General features: G+C 32.2%; 1 protein-coding gene across 4 annotated transcripts in view; it reads right to left on the bottom strand.

Annotated features, from left to right (window-relative positions):
* Positions 1 to 1,432: 1,432 nt before the first annotated feature.
* The window catches only part of LOC125075767 (H(+)/Cl(-) exchange transporter 5), a 28,127-nt gene continuing 14,259 nt past the window's right edge, over positions 1,433 to 15,300 (bottom strand). For all 4 annotated transcript variants that reach the window (XM_047687497.1, XM_047687498.1, XM_047687499.1 and 1 more), the window contains 14 exons: positions 15,268 to 15,297; positions 12,951 to 13,090; positions 12,254 to 12,457; positions 11,586 to 11,736; positions 10,487 to 10,645; positions 10,067 to 10,206; positions 9,229 to 9,411; positions 8,810 to 9,024; positions 7,923 to 8,131; positions 7,471 to 7,611; positions 7,023 to 7,233; positions 5,713 to 5,876; positions 4,987 to 5,197; positions 1,433 to 4,813 (listed from right to left, as the gene is read on the bottom strand). In XM_047687497.1, coding sequence (XP_047543453.1) covers positions 4,723 to 4,813; positions 4,987 to 5,197; positions 5,713 to 5,876; positions 7,023 to 7,233; positions 7,471 to 7,611; positions 7,923 to 8,131; positions 8,810 to 9,024; positions 9,229 to 9,411; positions 10,067 to 10,206; positions 10,487 to 10,645; positions 11,586 to 11,736; positions 12,254 to 12,457; positions 12,951 to 13,090; positions 15,268 to 15,297 — 2,249 coding nt within the window. In that variant the 3' untranslated portion in view covers positions 1,433 to 4,722. The remainder of the gene's footprint in view (positions 4,814 to 4,986; positions 5,198 to 5,712; positions 5,877 to 7,022; positions 7,234 to 7,470; positions 7,612 to 7,922; positions 8,132 to 8,809; positions 9,025 to 9,228; positions 9,412 to 10,066; positions 10,207 to 10,486; positions 10,646 to 11,585; positions 11,737 to 12,253; positions 12,458 to 12,950; positions 13,091 to 15,267; positions 15,298 to 15,300) is intronic.

Below are 15,300 nucleotides of genomic sequence, written 5' to 3'. Positions count from 1 at the left end.
TGTGTAGTACTTCTGAATAAGTAAGCAGTCCCTAAAAATACTAAATTTGTATAGAAATATAGTCAATAATAGGGTTAGCATTTTAAAAGACCCCACAATTCGTGAGAAAAATCAAAGTTTTTTTTTTATAGAAAAATTGCAGTTGTAAATGTAGATAAAGATTTATATATTAAAAAGAAAATTCACGATTAACTTTTCTAACTTCGTGACGGCAAGTGTAGCTTCATTTGTCTTTGAGAAATGCTATATTTCAATTGGTAACCATTTTTGTTAATTTATATTCTAATAAAGTACATTTTGTCTTATTCAGGTTAGTTAATTTGTTTTTTTTTTTTAGTAAACATAAATTTCCGCTTCAAAAGCTTTGTCACGTGATAAATTTAATTAGTTTAGAGTTGCCACTTCAAATATTCAGCAAAAAATATCTAAGCGAGACTAACTTTGAAAGCTAAGCTAAGCTCAAAATATATCACAAATTTAATAAGCAAAATTGACAAAACTATCATGGATTATATTTCTTTGTGTCGTATTTTTTTCTTATTATTTATATTGCTTTGTAATTTAATTCACATGTGTTTAAATATAATAATGAAATTAACACAGTGTTTCAGTGTTTAATGTTGTCTTATATAATGCTTCTGATCTGCGTATTACGAAACTTGAAAAACGCACGTGACAAGCCATTTTTGACATTTAGTATATTAATTATTTTTTAATAAAAGTAATTTATATTTTATAGTAATTTACTATTTATTTTATCGCAATGCAATGCTAGCATATATATTATTTTTGCATATTCACAATAATACAAATAAAATTCTTGAAGAATAATCGCAATGCATGAGCGGTTATTCGATTATGTTAATTTCGCACACCTGATTATAACATTTGATTTTTTGATAATGAAATACAATGGGGAATACGGGATATAGGATATAGGGAATGTTAACTCTTCCAATATGTAAACAAAACTATTTGGCAAGCGCCTTGTAGATCTTAGGGTTGGAACTTTAGGTTTCATTTTGCTCTTGTTAGTTACGAAAAATGGTATTTATTCACTCGCATTGCTAAAATCTTATTCAAGCACTTCAAATATTGCAACTTTAAACATTTAATTCGCAAAGCCAACTGAAAAAACTAAACCCAGCAAAAAGACAAAATAAGATTTGATAAAGTAAACTAAAACTTCTTATATATTTATTAGGGAATTCTGGGAAGAAATCTTGAGTCTCAGCTCGGAGCTCAAATTACAAATATTTAAAGCAGTCAAATCCTGGTTTCTTTATATTGCTAAATCATCGGAATATAAGAAGGAAGGAATAGCTAGCATCATGTTCAAATTAAAATAAAAAAAATATTTAAGCCAACTCATGTAAATTTTTGAGCAGGCTGTACACCATAGTTTATAACTGTTCAAATGAAATAATAGCAGAACACTTTATTTGCCTTTATTCTGTACGAATAGTAAGATCTTAACATATAACACACACTCGAGAGGAAAGTGGATCTTAAGTCCAAGATATCGCAATACAATTTTGGTCATAAGAGCTGTTACATCAGTCATCATATACATATATATTCTCTACAAAAGTGCGCGTAAGGTAGAACGCGTTACGTGTATACGATAATAGTGTATATTTACAAACATCTAAATTGTTTCATCAGTCCTTTTATACAGCGGTGAATATCATTCTACTTCCGGTACAGATCGGTCTCAAGCGATCGGATGGATGCTGTAGAGATATACGACTGTTTTACCGTTACACTGGAATTATATACATAAATTCATATCACGATTTACAATGGATAGGGTAGGAATAACCGCAGCCATCGTTACTTTTTCTTATAAAGAGCAATTTAAGGTTGTTTTTTGTTCAGAGATTGCACGTCCATAACACTTGAAGTCTGGTTGGTGTATGCTGAATATATATTTTATTTTAATGTTTCGCTTGATACTCACCAACGGTATCCATCTTACAAAAAATATGTTTCTCTTATGAATGAAAGATATTGATTACATGACAATCTATAGCACATAGCGTGAGACATTTATCCGCTACACTAAGTTTACATTATATTAGTGTATAATAATATTTTATATATTTACAAGTAGAATTAGTATATTAATACGTTAAATATTGTGAATTTAAATAGTAAGCTGCAAGATAAATCACATATTAATTGCACTGTGTCGTGTAATCACAAACGTTTACATATAAAGCTGTATTAGTAAATTATAAAAAAGCTTATTATGCAATTACAAATACAGTGAAACTAAGATGTCTAATACTATCTGACAATTTCTTTTATACATTGCCGATAGTACATTTACAAAAAATATTTTACCATTTCGATATAAATAAGAAATATTACGACTAAATTATACAAATAAAAAACAACAAAAACGTAATCGTAAAATATCAAAGACATGTGCAAAGCTCTATACACAACTATATCTACGAAATTACACTAACTTTACTCCGACTGATATAATTATGTACACTTTTTTGTTTAATACATATTTTTAAAAAACTTGAAATGTATAACATCTAATATAATCAACTAAAATGTTCATGGATAAATATTTTTATTTCGAAAACTATTTATTTTAACGATATCTAAATTATTTTCAACTACAAGCAAAATTGCGCCGTTGTATATTCGATTCTACGTCACAAACAGATATGATCTCAGGCCGACTAAAGAATTACTTGGCCGCTCTACGCCATTTACATTTATATTTACTACACAGATTCCTTTATTCAATTCGTCTTATTAACGAGCTGAGGGTTTCAGTAATATCTTTATATTTTTTAGTATTTATTACAAGAGGAGTCATAAATTGTACGCAATAAGCGATCGTTTTTATATTTTGACCACGAGCGATGGTACTGAGTAAACACGTTTATTAATAAGACGACGATTGAATAATGAATACGTCAATAGTCTAAGACCTGAAGCGATGTAAGGCACCTCGTCGAATGCTCTTACGCTGTTATTTAACAATTATACATATTATTATTCATCATCAGATAACGTATATTTGATTACAATAAACGCCACTTATATAAAATGTAAACATTCAGATAAAAAAGTACATACAAGATTAAAAAGAATCGATTGTCTAAAATATTTGTATTGTATAACACTGATTACATCTGGTTACTCTGCAGTTGCTTCAAGAGTCCATCCGATATATTATATAATTACACCATATTACAAACAGCTTTATAGATCCGAATTTATCGTGTAAAAAAAATCAATTCATTGCTAATATATACGAGAGCATCTATTCGATTGTTATTTAACAATAAAGCTGCCAATAGTAACTGTACACTGCACCTCGAACTTCAGACAAAATATGGTCTTTGTATGACAGTAAATGTCAACAAAATAACTACCAGCGTTATAAAAATAATATAAGATAAGCAGGAGGTAGCCCTAATGAATACTGTTTACTAATAAATAACAAAAGTAAATTTATATTGCAATGACATTTCTTATATGTTTACACCTCAGTAATAAATGTTTTAAAGCAGCTGAGTTAAACGACCCTGTCTCCCTCTGACGAATAACGAATTACCGATGACAGACAGAGAGGGTATTTATCCATTCACTCGCTGTACAAAGTTTATAAGCAAAGGTTTTAATTATTATGTCTATGTATTGCTTTAAATTATTCTAATAGATTTTGCAGTTAGTACTAATTTCCAAGAAATAAATATTGCTATCAAAGATATAATATTATGACAAATATTGCTTCTTCTGATACGTAATAAGGAAGACGACTCATGGGATTACAATAGTTGCAACAAAAAATACTACAATGGAAGTCAGAAATCAGCTAAATTTAACTAATTTAAAATTAACGTTAATAATAGGCCTCTATACATCTCATAAAAATACTTCGTTACGATACTATATGAAAAGCTGAGGTACCAGATTTTTAAAAGGTACCTGCATTTATTGTAAATAATAAAGCCAGTAACCGATAGTGTTATAAGCGATAATCTCATTAGGAATGTATACGTTACATCATGTATCCACGCTATATCGTTTTCCAGGCTCATAATTGACTTGTGTTTATTCCGAGACTATTTTACGAAGACATACCTTGACGTTATTTCATTGATTACAAGGGGGCAAAGTTAAAGATATTGGTATAACTATTGATACCTCTATGATATTTTTTTACTATGGAGTACTTTCCATTGCGATTAAATTACTTAAATTATTCATTAGTAATTCGATTATAAAAAAAGCTAAACCTTAAAAATACGTAAAGTAGATTTGATTACATCCTTATTACGTGATAGTAATGACTATACAAGGTATAATAATAAATGAATCGCTACACTTATCCATATCCGGCTAAAACACCCCTCATAAATACACATACAAAGTAAAATAAACTGTTTAAAATATAAATAGCGGAAATTTAAAAGACTAACGCACCACTTGTAATATTAACTAATCACGTTTGGCATATAATTATTATAAAAAACGATGACATCGAGCAACATTAATAGCGATTACTTTTATATTTCTCTATCACGTACAACATGTCGATTAAAACATCTGATAAAATCTTTTTAGTTACTCTATGGTGGCTAGTCTTTCTCAATCGCCACTAAATACCTTTATATATAGATTAAATTAAAAATATATAGATCATATCATCTACGTGGTTGTATACTTTTTTTTATATAAGACCGGCATCCTTTAGTTGAACAAGACGGAGTTCGGGTCCTCGTTGTCCATCTGTTTCACGTGCCTCAGGACATCCTTCTTCGTAATGACACCCAGTAGACGACTATGAGAAAAAATGAAACATGAGAACATTATCATAAATCCTTTGTACACAGACACACAAACACACATCGATAATTTATGCAGTGATCAGCAATGAATATTTATTAAAACTACAAGACTATTTAATTCTAAGTGAATTGAAAATATATTATTTAAATTATTTTATATTCTTACCCATTATGAGTGACCAAGGTCTGCCTCAATCCCAGCTTGCGGAACATATCCACGACAGTCTCCATGGGAGTCTGGTCGGTGACAGTGATGGGAGCCATGTCCAGTATGCGATTGAGTGGTAGGCTGGGAGGTCCAGGCAGAGGCTGGACTGGGCCAGCAAATATCACCACCGATTGACCAATTATTCCTTCCATTGTGCGCCGAGCATTAGCTGCAATAGTATACATTGTAAATACCAACTATAAAAAGTTCAAAAAATTAATAGCAGATGTTTATATTTAAGGTGATGCTGGATATTACTAAATAATAAAAAAAAACATTTACCATATAACATAGAAACGAAACGTGTTCCTAGTGTTATTATTACTAAGGTCGTGTATAATCATAATATGTCCTTTTGTCTTAATAAATTCAACCAATCTCATACTTGTATTCATGGTCATATGAACCATTAAGCAAGGTGCACCTGCTTAACTAATTAGCTTAACTACTTGAATTAAATACTCGTTGAAGCCAAATATTTGTTCTATTTGATTACCAGTTTTATACCATACCTTAGTAAAAAATATCGTAGTCATGAATAAAATTTTATTGTCGTAGAAAAATAATATTTTAGGAAGTTAATAAAGGCGCTCAAAAAGGGCTTTTTTCATTGTTTACGTATTACTCCACTTGCATTATATAAGGATAAATTATTTGCGGTATTTAGGTTAATTCGATATTTACCAATAGCGAGGTTGAGGTCCCTGCGCAGAACGAATCCGACGAGGTATTGCGACTCCTTAGAGACAACCACTGGGTAACCGTTATGCTCGGTCTCCTTCAGCAAAGTTTCGACATCGTCCACGGTCATCGAGTCTTGGGTGATCACGGCCAGAGTTTCGTTGCGTCTGGGTAAATTACCACGATTTTAAGTTATGTGAAGTATAATTTAAGCATTTCTATATATTTGTAATAGAGACGTGACATACATATACATACATATTAAAACTTTATATTTGTGTGTATTTATGCATCTAAAATATAATAAAGCGTATAGAACAAAACAGAACCTTTAAAATAAACATAATTATATTAAAATTCGCTATTTAATATTTCAATCGAATACTCATCAACCGAAAGTATAAATGCCTTAAGACGTCCTAAACGTAAATCATATGTAATACCTAATCATATAAATGACTTAAAATAAGAAAATATTCGTAACTACTAGTGTAATTATAAATATTAGTCGCTCGCACTGAGCTTGTAGGCTGGACAGATTCTAATTTAATCCAGAAATCTATTACGTCATAGAAAGTATAAAAAGTTACTTATTTGTATTGTTTACTAGCTTATGCTCGCAATCCTCTCCTCTAGAGTCCTCAATCCCATCGGATCGAATAATTTAGATTGGATTCATAGTTTTACCTTCAGTTTCATATTCTTAGAAGAATACCAATGTTTAAAATTTGAAAAAAATTATAAACACAGCTTCATAAAAATCGGCACTGTAGTATTGAATAATCATTTTAGGCAAAGGCAAGGCAAGGTTTATAGTGTAGCGTATACAATAACATTTGTAAAATCTTTCGCAAAGCGATGCAATGTCAAATGGGGTACATATAAAATAACGCATGGGATATATTTAGTTGGCTTTATCAATTCGCATGTATACTTTATATGTGTTCGAAATACAAAAATATACTACAGCTTGTTCCAATAGATGAATCGAATTAACACGACATTCGACGATTCGAAAAATAATGTTTGCAGTGCATATGATTGTATAGATGAGAGTTTTACATTTCCTATTAAAATAAAGTGCACGGACACCCGTAGCTCGACACATTAATTACATGAAACACAGTCGCAAACGCGCAGTCATTAATATTATCACAACGATTATTTTGTATATTTAATATGTACACAAGCAACAAAACTTTCATTCTCACATCACATTAAGAGGTATTTCGTTTTGGTACAGAAAACGGAACATAAATAGGAAACTATAGTTAATATAACATGGAATTTAATTATTTGCACGATGTACTCACTTCGGTTGCATGACATCCGCAGCTAGAGATGTGTGCTGGAACTCGTCCTTGCTGTCCAGGAAGGGGTATCCGTTGAGAGCGATGTGTGCGTCGTAGATGCCCTGCCGTCCCAATGCGTCGCCAACCCACTTGGAAGCCATAGCGGCAGCCATCAGCGGTACAATGTATCGGACGCCACCAGTCAGTTCGAACATTATTACCACGAGCGATACTGAAAGAAATTATAACAGAATTTCGTTTATACACCAAATTGATGTTGAAATCTATTCAATAAAAATATTTCCGTTAATTGGAAGAGTGAGTCCACTTAGAGTTATGTTTATGTCAAAGCAAAATTTATTCCATGAACTTAGACGGTTTGCTTATCTCTTCAAAGTCTTTCTCTTTTAAACTTAAACTTAGAATAACAAAAATATTTTAATTTTAACTATAAGGCTTAGGCACTCACCAGTCATCCTTGTGACCCCGCCCAGTACAGCTGCCGCGCCCACCATAGCATAGAGACCCGGAGTGATACAATCGTCACCGGTCGAACACTCTCCGGAAAACAGCCATATCTTCGGATAGTTGTAAGCAAGCTGCTCCACTCCTGAGTATAATAATGGTAAAATATAATCTAAAGATTAAGATAACTTTATAAACTTATGTTAGCTATAAGCAATTCTAATACATAAGGTTTTAATACAACTTCATAAGATTGAAAAAATGACATTTTAAAAGCTTTTAGGAAGTATTAAAAATTATCTTGATTTTATATTCAAGACTCAACAACAACGATCACATTGGTAGTGTATACAATCAAAGTAATGATTATTTAAATGCATTTATTAATAGAACTTACGTAGAAAACAAAACAATATCTGTAAAACCAAATACTTATATAATATGTTTACTACTCACCGATACCCACGATCCTTCCAGCGATGGCGCCCAAAGCAAGACTGGGAATAAATAGTCCGCAAGGGACCTTTATACCAAAAGTGAAGACCGTCATCACTAGCTTGAGGATAAGAGCGAGGAGTAGCAGCCAGATGGCTTGGTAAACACCCGGTCCTGCAGCTGCCTTCTCTATTGCAGAATTTACATCAGTGAAGTTGCGGTTGTAATCGCTGCAACAAATTAACTTTTTACAATGTTGTATCATGTTGTCCACACGGGGCGCGGACATTGTTCCTGTGGAGATTGTTCGTATATACCAATAAATAAAAAATAGAAAAAAAATAACGCCCAATGCCAATATTCCACATGTTTTTTACTTTTAAACACTTCACTGCATTTAACGAATTCGTTTCGTATAATAGGATCCAATAATAATCTTCCGGTCTTTTGAAATGCATTCAATGACACAGCCTCCGTGTTTTGTGAAAGCGGGTGCTTTCGATTTCATAAAACACTTAGGCCGTAACATTGCCAGCGGGAGCAGCAACTCGAAACTATCGACTGGTGAGAACAATTAATTCCAAAACATGTTTTTACTTTTAATTTCGGAATCTAAACCCTCATTTGAAAAACAAATACCTTATCACCGCACGTATTTCGCTTTAAATTCCATTACAAATACATACAACATTAAAAATAAAAACATTCCCAAAAATATTATAAAATTATATATATAATAAAAACTTTTTGATTCAACCTCATATCTTATGTGCAGTTGGCATAACCGAAATCGAAAATATCTTAAATTTGTTAGAAATGATCATAAATACTTGTGTCGTTACTGCTGGTCACTGGAATCTTTAACAGACTGATATATTTTTTATAGAAAAATAAATGCAAATATTTACCATAGCGGGTCCGAGTTTGAAATTCCGCACTGATTGAACAGCAAATAAATCAGTTGACTGGTGTTCATCCGTGTGTATGGATTGGGATAAGCGATGATAGCAGTAACCAATGTTACTACTAGTACTTCGGTGACCGGGTACTGGCCGAGTTTCGAGTACTTGCGGTAGCGGCACCAATAAATGTTCGCCTTTATGAATATGGTAGCGATGCAACCCTGGAAACAACGTGTCAGTTTCATTTTGGAATTCTAGCGACTTCAGATTACGTTCAGTGACAAATATTATACTGGTAAAATAATTTTATCTCAACTAGTATCATAAATAAAAGTTAGTGTTAGAAATTCATGTATATTATTTAATTTATTGTCTCATTTTTGATTAAACCAAAACCTTTGAAAATATTAAAGAATTTTACTCACGCCTATGATACCGAGGCCAACAAACGGTATGAGCTCAAAGAATATCCAGGGTTTGTTGTACTCCACGAAGAACAACACTGAGTGCTCGTTGCCGAAGGGATTGATGGAGCGCAGGATGAAGGCCGCGATCAGGGCGCAGAAGAACGAACGCCATAACGTTTTCAGAGGAAAGTAGTACGAGACCTAGACATGCAATTGTTTCCATCAATATGACTTGAAGTTGATATAAATTGGTGGGTTATACTATCAATCAATTTTCAGTAGCGGAGGCATTCTCTCAACTCTCTGTCCGAGTCGATTGTGGAAACAGAGGATGCATTGAGAATGGTCGAAATGGTTCAGGCGGACTTTATCACATAAATACTCATTACCTTCATACAATTCACCGTATTACTCCATCGGGCTGACAGTTTCAGAGATGGTGCCTTCAGTTATTATATGCCTTGTCATATTCGTGCTAAATATTATATTATATCGTTTATACATTGCTAATGACTTGCTATATCATCCCAGTTGTATGAAAGTTGTACTGCATGCAATTAGCAAGACTCTATGTTAAATGTTTAGCGATATGATAGACGATATGGACTTGCGAGGGAAAATATGATTGTATGTTTTTTTTTATATTTTACAATGGAATTATTGTGAGTATAGGATAAGCTCTAAAATTTCTAAGAATAATCAATAATAAAGTAAAGTAATACAATCATCATCATCATTTTCTTGCCCTCGTCACATTTACTTTCCACAATCGCCAAGAACTGATAGATTTGATGGTAGAGCTTACCATCAAAATTCCCTTGGTCGGGTTGGGAATTTTATTCTACTTTGTACGAACCTCTTCAAGGCTGAAGAGCACCCCTCCAATAGGAGCTCCAAAGGCAACAGAGACTCCCGCAGCCGCAGCAGCGGACAGTATCTCGCGTTTCTTCGCTTCATTCCGACCGTACTTCGGGAACAAGTACGATAGGATGTTACCTGGATAATGAACATCATTATTATTTCAAAGGATGGATCGAACGATGCTATTTTATCGTTTCCAATTATTTCAAGCTACATGTGTAATATATTAAATAAATTTCATAAAAATGCCAATACATTTCCACAAACAAAAAAATATATTTTTATTAATCTAAAGCTTAGAGACTTTATTATTTTAACGTTGGGTGAGTTATAGGCCAAAGACGTCTCCATCTTAATTTAATCGTTACTTTACATGGATAAATTAGTTGTATATGTATATATATTCTAAACTTACCTAAGCAACTCGCTATATGGACCATGGGCCCCTCCTTTCCAAGTGACAAGCCGGATGACACTGACAGAATCAGGCCGACTACCTTGATGATGAGCGTCCACTTGCCGAGGTATCCCCTGATGATGAAACCACTCAGAATGGTCTTTATCTCGGGTATACCTGAAAATATATAAAACGTCACATGAGCAGACAAGACCAAAAACAATTACTTCGTTTCTTAACTCAAATAACACTAAAGGTATCTTGCATTCTAATAATTTTTCAAGCAAATGTTCGCAGGGACACGTACGTACGTCGTAATTGTTATCCTGAATCACCTCTAAAAATTACTTTAAGTACCGACATAGAACCATCAAAACACAATTTGGAAGGTGGCATTGCAATAAATGAGGCATTGCTACTAATTAACAAGTATTACCTAAAGGGTATCCAAATTCTAAATTTTGTTTTATCGTAACGCAACATTCTCAACGAGCGTGACGCGTTACAGCGTCTCGGAATGACGTAACGTTCGCATCGCCCAGCCGAGCTCCAATTTAATTCGTACTAAAGATGTAAGACGATATGACAGATGAAATATAAATTCAAAACGATAAGCGCGACTATCATAATGGCGTAATAACTGTTCTGTGTCATTACTGTTAAATTACACGCAACGTATCACTCACAAGTGATTAAAAGATAAACTGACAATGGGAGAGGCTTGCAGCGCCATTATAAGGATGCTCACATCGTAGCAATACGTAATTAAAATCTTTGATTATTTATCTACTTAGTTTAGATACTGTGAGAACGCGTCGAAAAACATATTGCTCAACGGTTGGCCACTAAGTAAAAGCACACTAGTAAAGTTTTATGACGTTTGGCGAGTGTTAAACGTATCTGTCGCACGCACACCTACATAAAGTTTGCTTGTTTGTTTTAGTTATTTAGTAGTGTGATACTCTATCAGATATATATAATCTAAACATATATAGATCAACTTAAACGTTTTACCATTATGTTATAGTTATGTATATAGAAAAATTAGTGCCATAATTATTTGTTGTAATGTAATTAAACTTATTTAAAATAAATACTATAATAATATAAACAGTACCAGATCCACAGGCGTAGGGCGCGAACATCCGTACGAGGGAGGCTGAGAGAGCAGCGAAGAGCAGCGCCCAAACGATGTAGAACAAGTAGCTGATGATGTAAGCTCCGGGACCGTCGCGAGACTCGCCGAACAGCTGAGGCCAGGTCATCCACTGTCCAGAGAATCGAGTGTGTAAAATTTTAAACAAGAATATTTTGAAATTTCCAATTGAATAGCATTTCAATTGGAGCAACAAGATAAAGAGACTTATTTATTTTCTTTGCATAACAGAGCGAAGCGAATATTCTAGATTTACCTGAACAACACGTACCTATATTATTTTAATTAAATCTTATATAAATTATTGTTTCAGAATAATTCGCGAATAATTCACAATTAAAGTGATAGTACTTATGAGGTATTTATAAAAAAAAAACGCGTCGTTTCGAACTACTGGAAAATTGTATTTGTTGCTTCTCCTTAATGTATTCCTTCATCTGCTTTTTGTTTTATAATCTGAGATTATTACAAAAAATCTTTTTCAGATTATTATATATCAGATATACAAAATAACAAACTATATATCGCAAACACGCCCTAGACACACACAAACCTGTACAGTGGGTTAAAAATACCCATTTAAGTTAATAAATATAATAAGAGGCACGGAAGATATTTGATCATCTCACCTCAGAACAATTCCCATGATCGAAGGTAATTTCATCGTTGGACCAGCAGCACTGCTCCCTGTTGAACCAGAACGCCTGCGGGCAGATGCCGAACTTGAGGTCCGTCATCCATGACGCCCCAATATCTATAACACCAGCCACGACGCCCGTGCAGACACCAACCAGGAGCACGCACACCCATCCTGACCACGCGTCGTGAGCGCCCTGGATTAATTACAACTTATTCAGCTCACTCCATACTTTTTTTGTCTATATTTAATATTTCATAGAATAAAATGCCATATTTATGATTTTACAACATTTAACTAAAAGTTTAGAAACATTAATGCAAAATCAATATATTTTATAACGATACGCTTCGACCTATTATATATATTATAAAATTTAAATTCACATTCCACTTACTCAATGAGAAGAGACGCGTCGTGATGTACAAGTTTTATCGAATACATTTCATAAATACAACTGAGGTTACATATAATAAATAATAATACAAAAGCGAATCAACGAAATAAATTTCATAACATGAAACGATATATATAAAATACCATAATATTAAATAAAAGGAAAAATCAATATTTAAACACAAACAAACATGCCGCAGAATATTCACGATTTCTTTCGATTAACTTACGAATTTTATAATAATTTGCAACAAGAACATCGCTAAATCTTCTAAACACTCAATATTAATTACTTTAATGAGATCCCATATAGAGTCCTGACGTTTCTTCACAATGTACCGGTGTCGCATCCGGTCACGCGCGATGTCCCGCTGCCAATCGATAGTGTGGAAATCATCGTACTGGCCGATTCCCGGGATTTCGTCCGTGTCGCCTGCAACATCCGATGCAATGCATTGCAATGCAAATATTCGAAAACGTATCGAAAATTTGTATTTTAATTACATTAAAAACGTAACAGAATTAATTCTATATTAAGTTACAAATTTAATAAATGAAAATTAATCGGTTTTATTACCGATTGCGACTTTTCAGGGCAAACAGTTCTTGTGTCGTCATAGCGATCTCGACGACAATAAAAAGACCTAGACTTGTCTCCGGGTCGTATAGTTAGCTTTTTTATTCAATATTGCCATAACAATTTTCGATCATGCGCGATGAGTTCTTGACTTGCTGTCTCTTTTATCTCCAATAAGTCATATACAAGTAAGATTAATAGTGAGAAAATAAACATTTCTTTACTCAAGGACTTTATCCTCTGTCTAGTGTGTTATATCTAAGTGAACATTACTTTGGAATTCGAATGGCTAGACTATCGATTATTGCCATTGACAAAAAAACTAATTTAGCAATAATAAAAAACAAAATAGATCTACTCTTATAATTTCTGAAAATATCTAAAAATTTTTTTATAAAAATTAGTATCTGAGTCAAAAGCGCAAATGACGTGACGCCGACGCGATGTGTATGTGTATCAATTTTAATAATTACATCAATAATATTTAAATAGTGAATGAGAAATTGGTCCCATGGAAATTTTTTAAGCCATCGAGAGTATTCTGCAAGTTGTCCTGAAGGTTAGATATATTTATGTTGTTCTTGTATTATCTCTTTTGGATGGGATTTTTTTTTATTTCACAACAATAAACCGTAACATTTTAAATGTATTCGTAAGGATTGCATTTGTTTTATAAGAATGAATCAATAGTGTTTTATGGATGATATTGTACATTTTATGCAAAAGCATCCTGTAGAAAGAGGAAACATAGTTGTTTAATACAAAATGTAGAAACTTTGACTTTTAATTGAACAAGAAATTTTTGTATTTACGTCATTTGACATCCTCTTCAATTTAATAATTGTTTGAGTTAGTTTAATATCAAACATATAAATATATGTTATTAACAATGAATTCAAGCTCAAAGTATGCAAAACCCCAGAAATTTGTAAAAAATACTCAGAAAAAAAATATTATATTATTTATATATTCCATTTGAAAATATTTGACACCAATTTTTTGTATCCTTTTTGTATTAATTATATAATCATATATATTTTACAATAATTGCAAATATTATGAATGACATTGCATATCGAGCGTAATTATGAATATCTATAGTAGCAGAAAAAACAGCATATGCAGCATGTTTCAGAGTAGGGTTTTAGTATATTATACACAGCAGACAACATCTGCCAATGGTTTTGCTTGTTATATATAATTTCTAATGGTAATGATTCTTTTATAGTTAGTTTATAATTTGTACATATCAACAAAAGCAGATGTATCCCTAACCTAACCCTTCCATAAATGTTTCTTTAAAGTCTTCATAATGTCATTATACATTTAAATAGGTATCTAAAGATATTTCTTTTGTTACGTGTAGCTGAAATTATATAGTTTCTTTAAACACAAACTTGTATTACTACAAGTATTTGAAATGGGATATTTACCATGTTTTTAATTTTTATTTGTCTCATGAACATTCATAGATAATGTCGAAATATTTAACTCCACCAAATAAAAATAAAAAACATTGTAAATATCCCGTTTTAAATACTTGTAGTAATAAAAATAACCATGTTTATTAAAAATCTTAAACAAACTTGTATGTTTTTGTACCAGAACTTGTTGCATTAATTTTAAATAGATGAATAGATCTTGTACATATAACTAAGGTATTTTTTTTTGTATTTACCTTTCTTTAAAAAATCCTAGAACAAAAAAAAATGTATATATATATTTTCGTTCATATCGTTTCGTCGCTGTCCGAAAGAGAAAGAATACTTTTGAATGTCGGGTCACGTGATTGGCATTAAACTTCTTAATAAATTTTAAACATATTTTTAGGTCCATAAAGTAGATTTATTTTTCAATTACTCAAAATTTTTCATTAATATTATTCAAACTATCAATGTTCTTTCTAGTTTACGATGTAACTTTGTTAAAAAGTTTATGAATTTTATTTAAAGACTCGTCGGATGTTTGAAAATTAAATCTCCGTTTTTTAACATAAATTACCAATAAATTTGTATAAAAATTACAATACATACCTTGCATTCCGGAGAATATAACGGCGTCCCCTG

The sequence above is a fragment of the Vanessa atalanta genome, chromosome Z (assembly GCF_905147765.1).
Source record: "Vanessa atalanta chromosome Z, ilVanAtal1.2, whole genome shotgun sequence".
In the NCBI taxonomy this organism is placed as follows: Eukaryota; Metazoa; Arthropoda; class Insecta; order Lepidoptera; family Nymphalidae; genus Vanessa; species Vanessa atalanta.
Note: the sequence above shows the minus strand (reverse complement) of the source record. Positions and strands in the feature narration are given on the sequence as shown.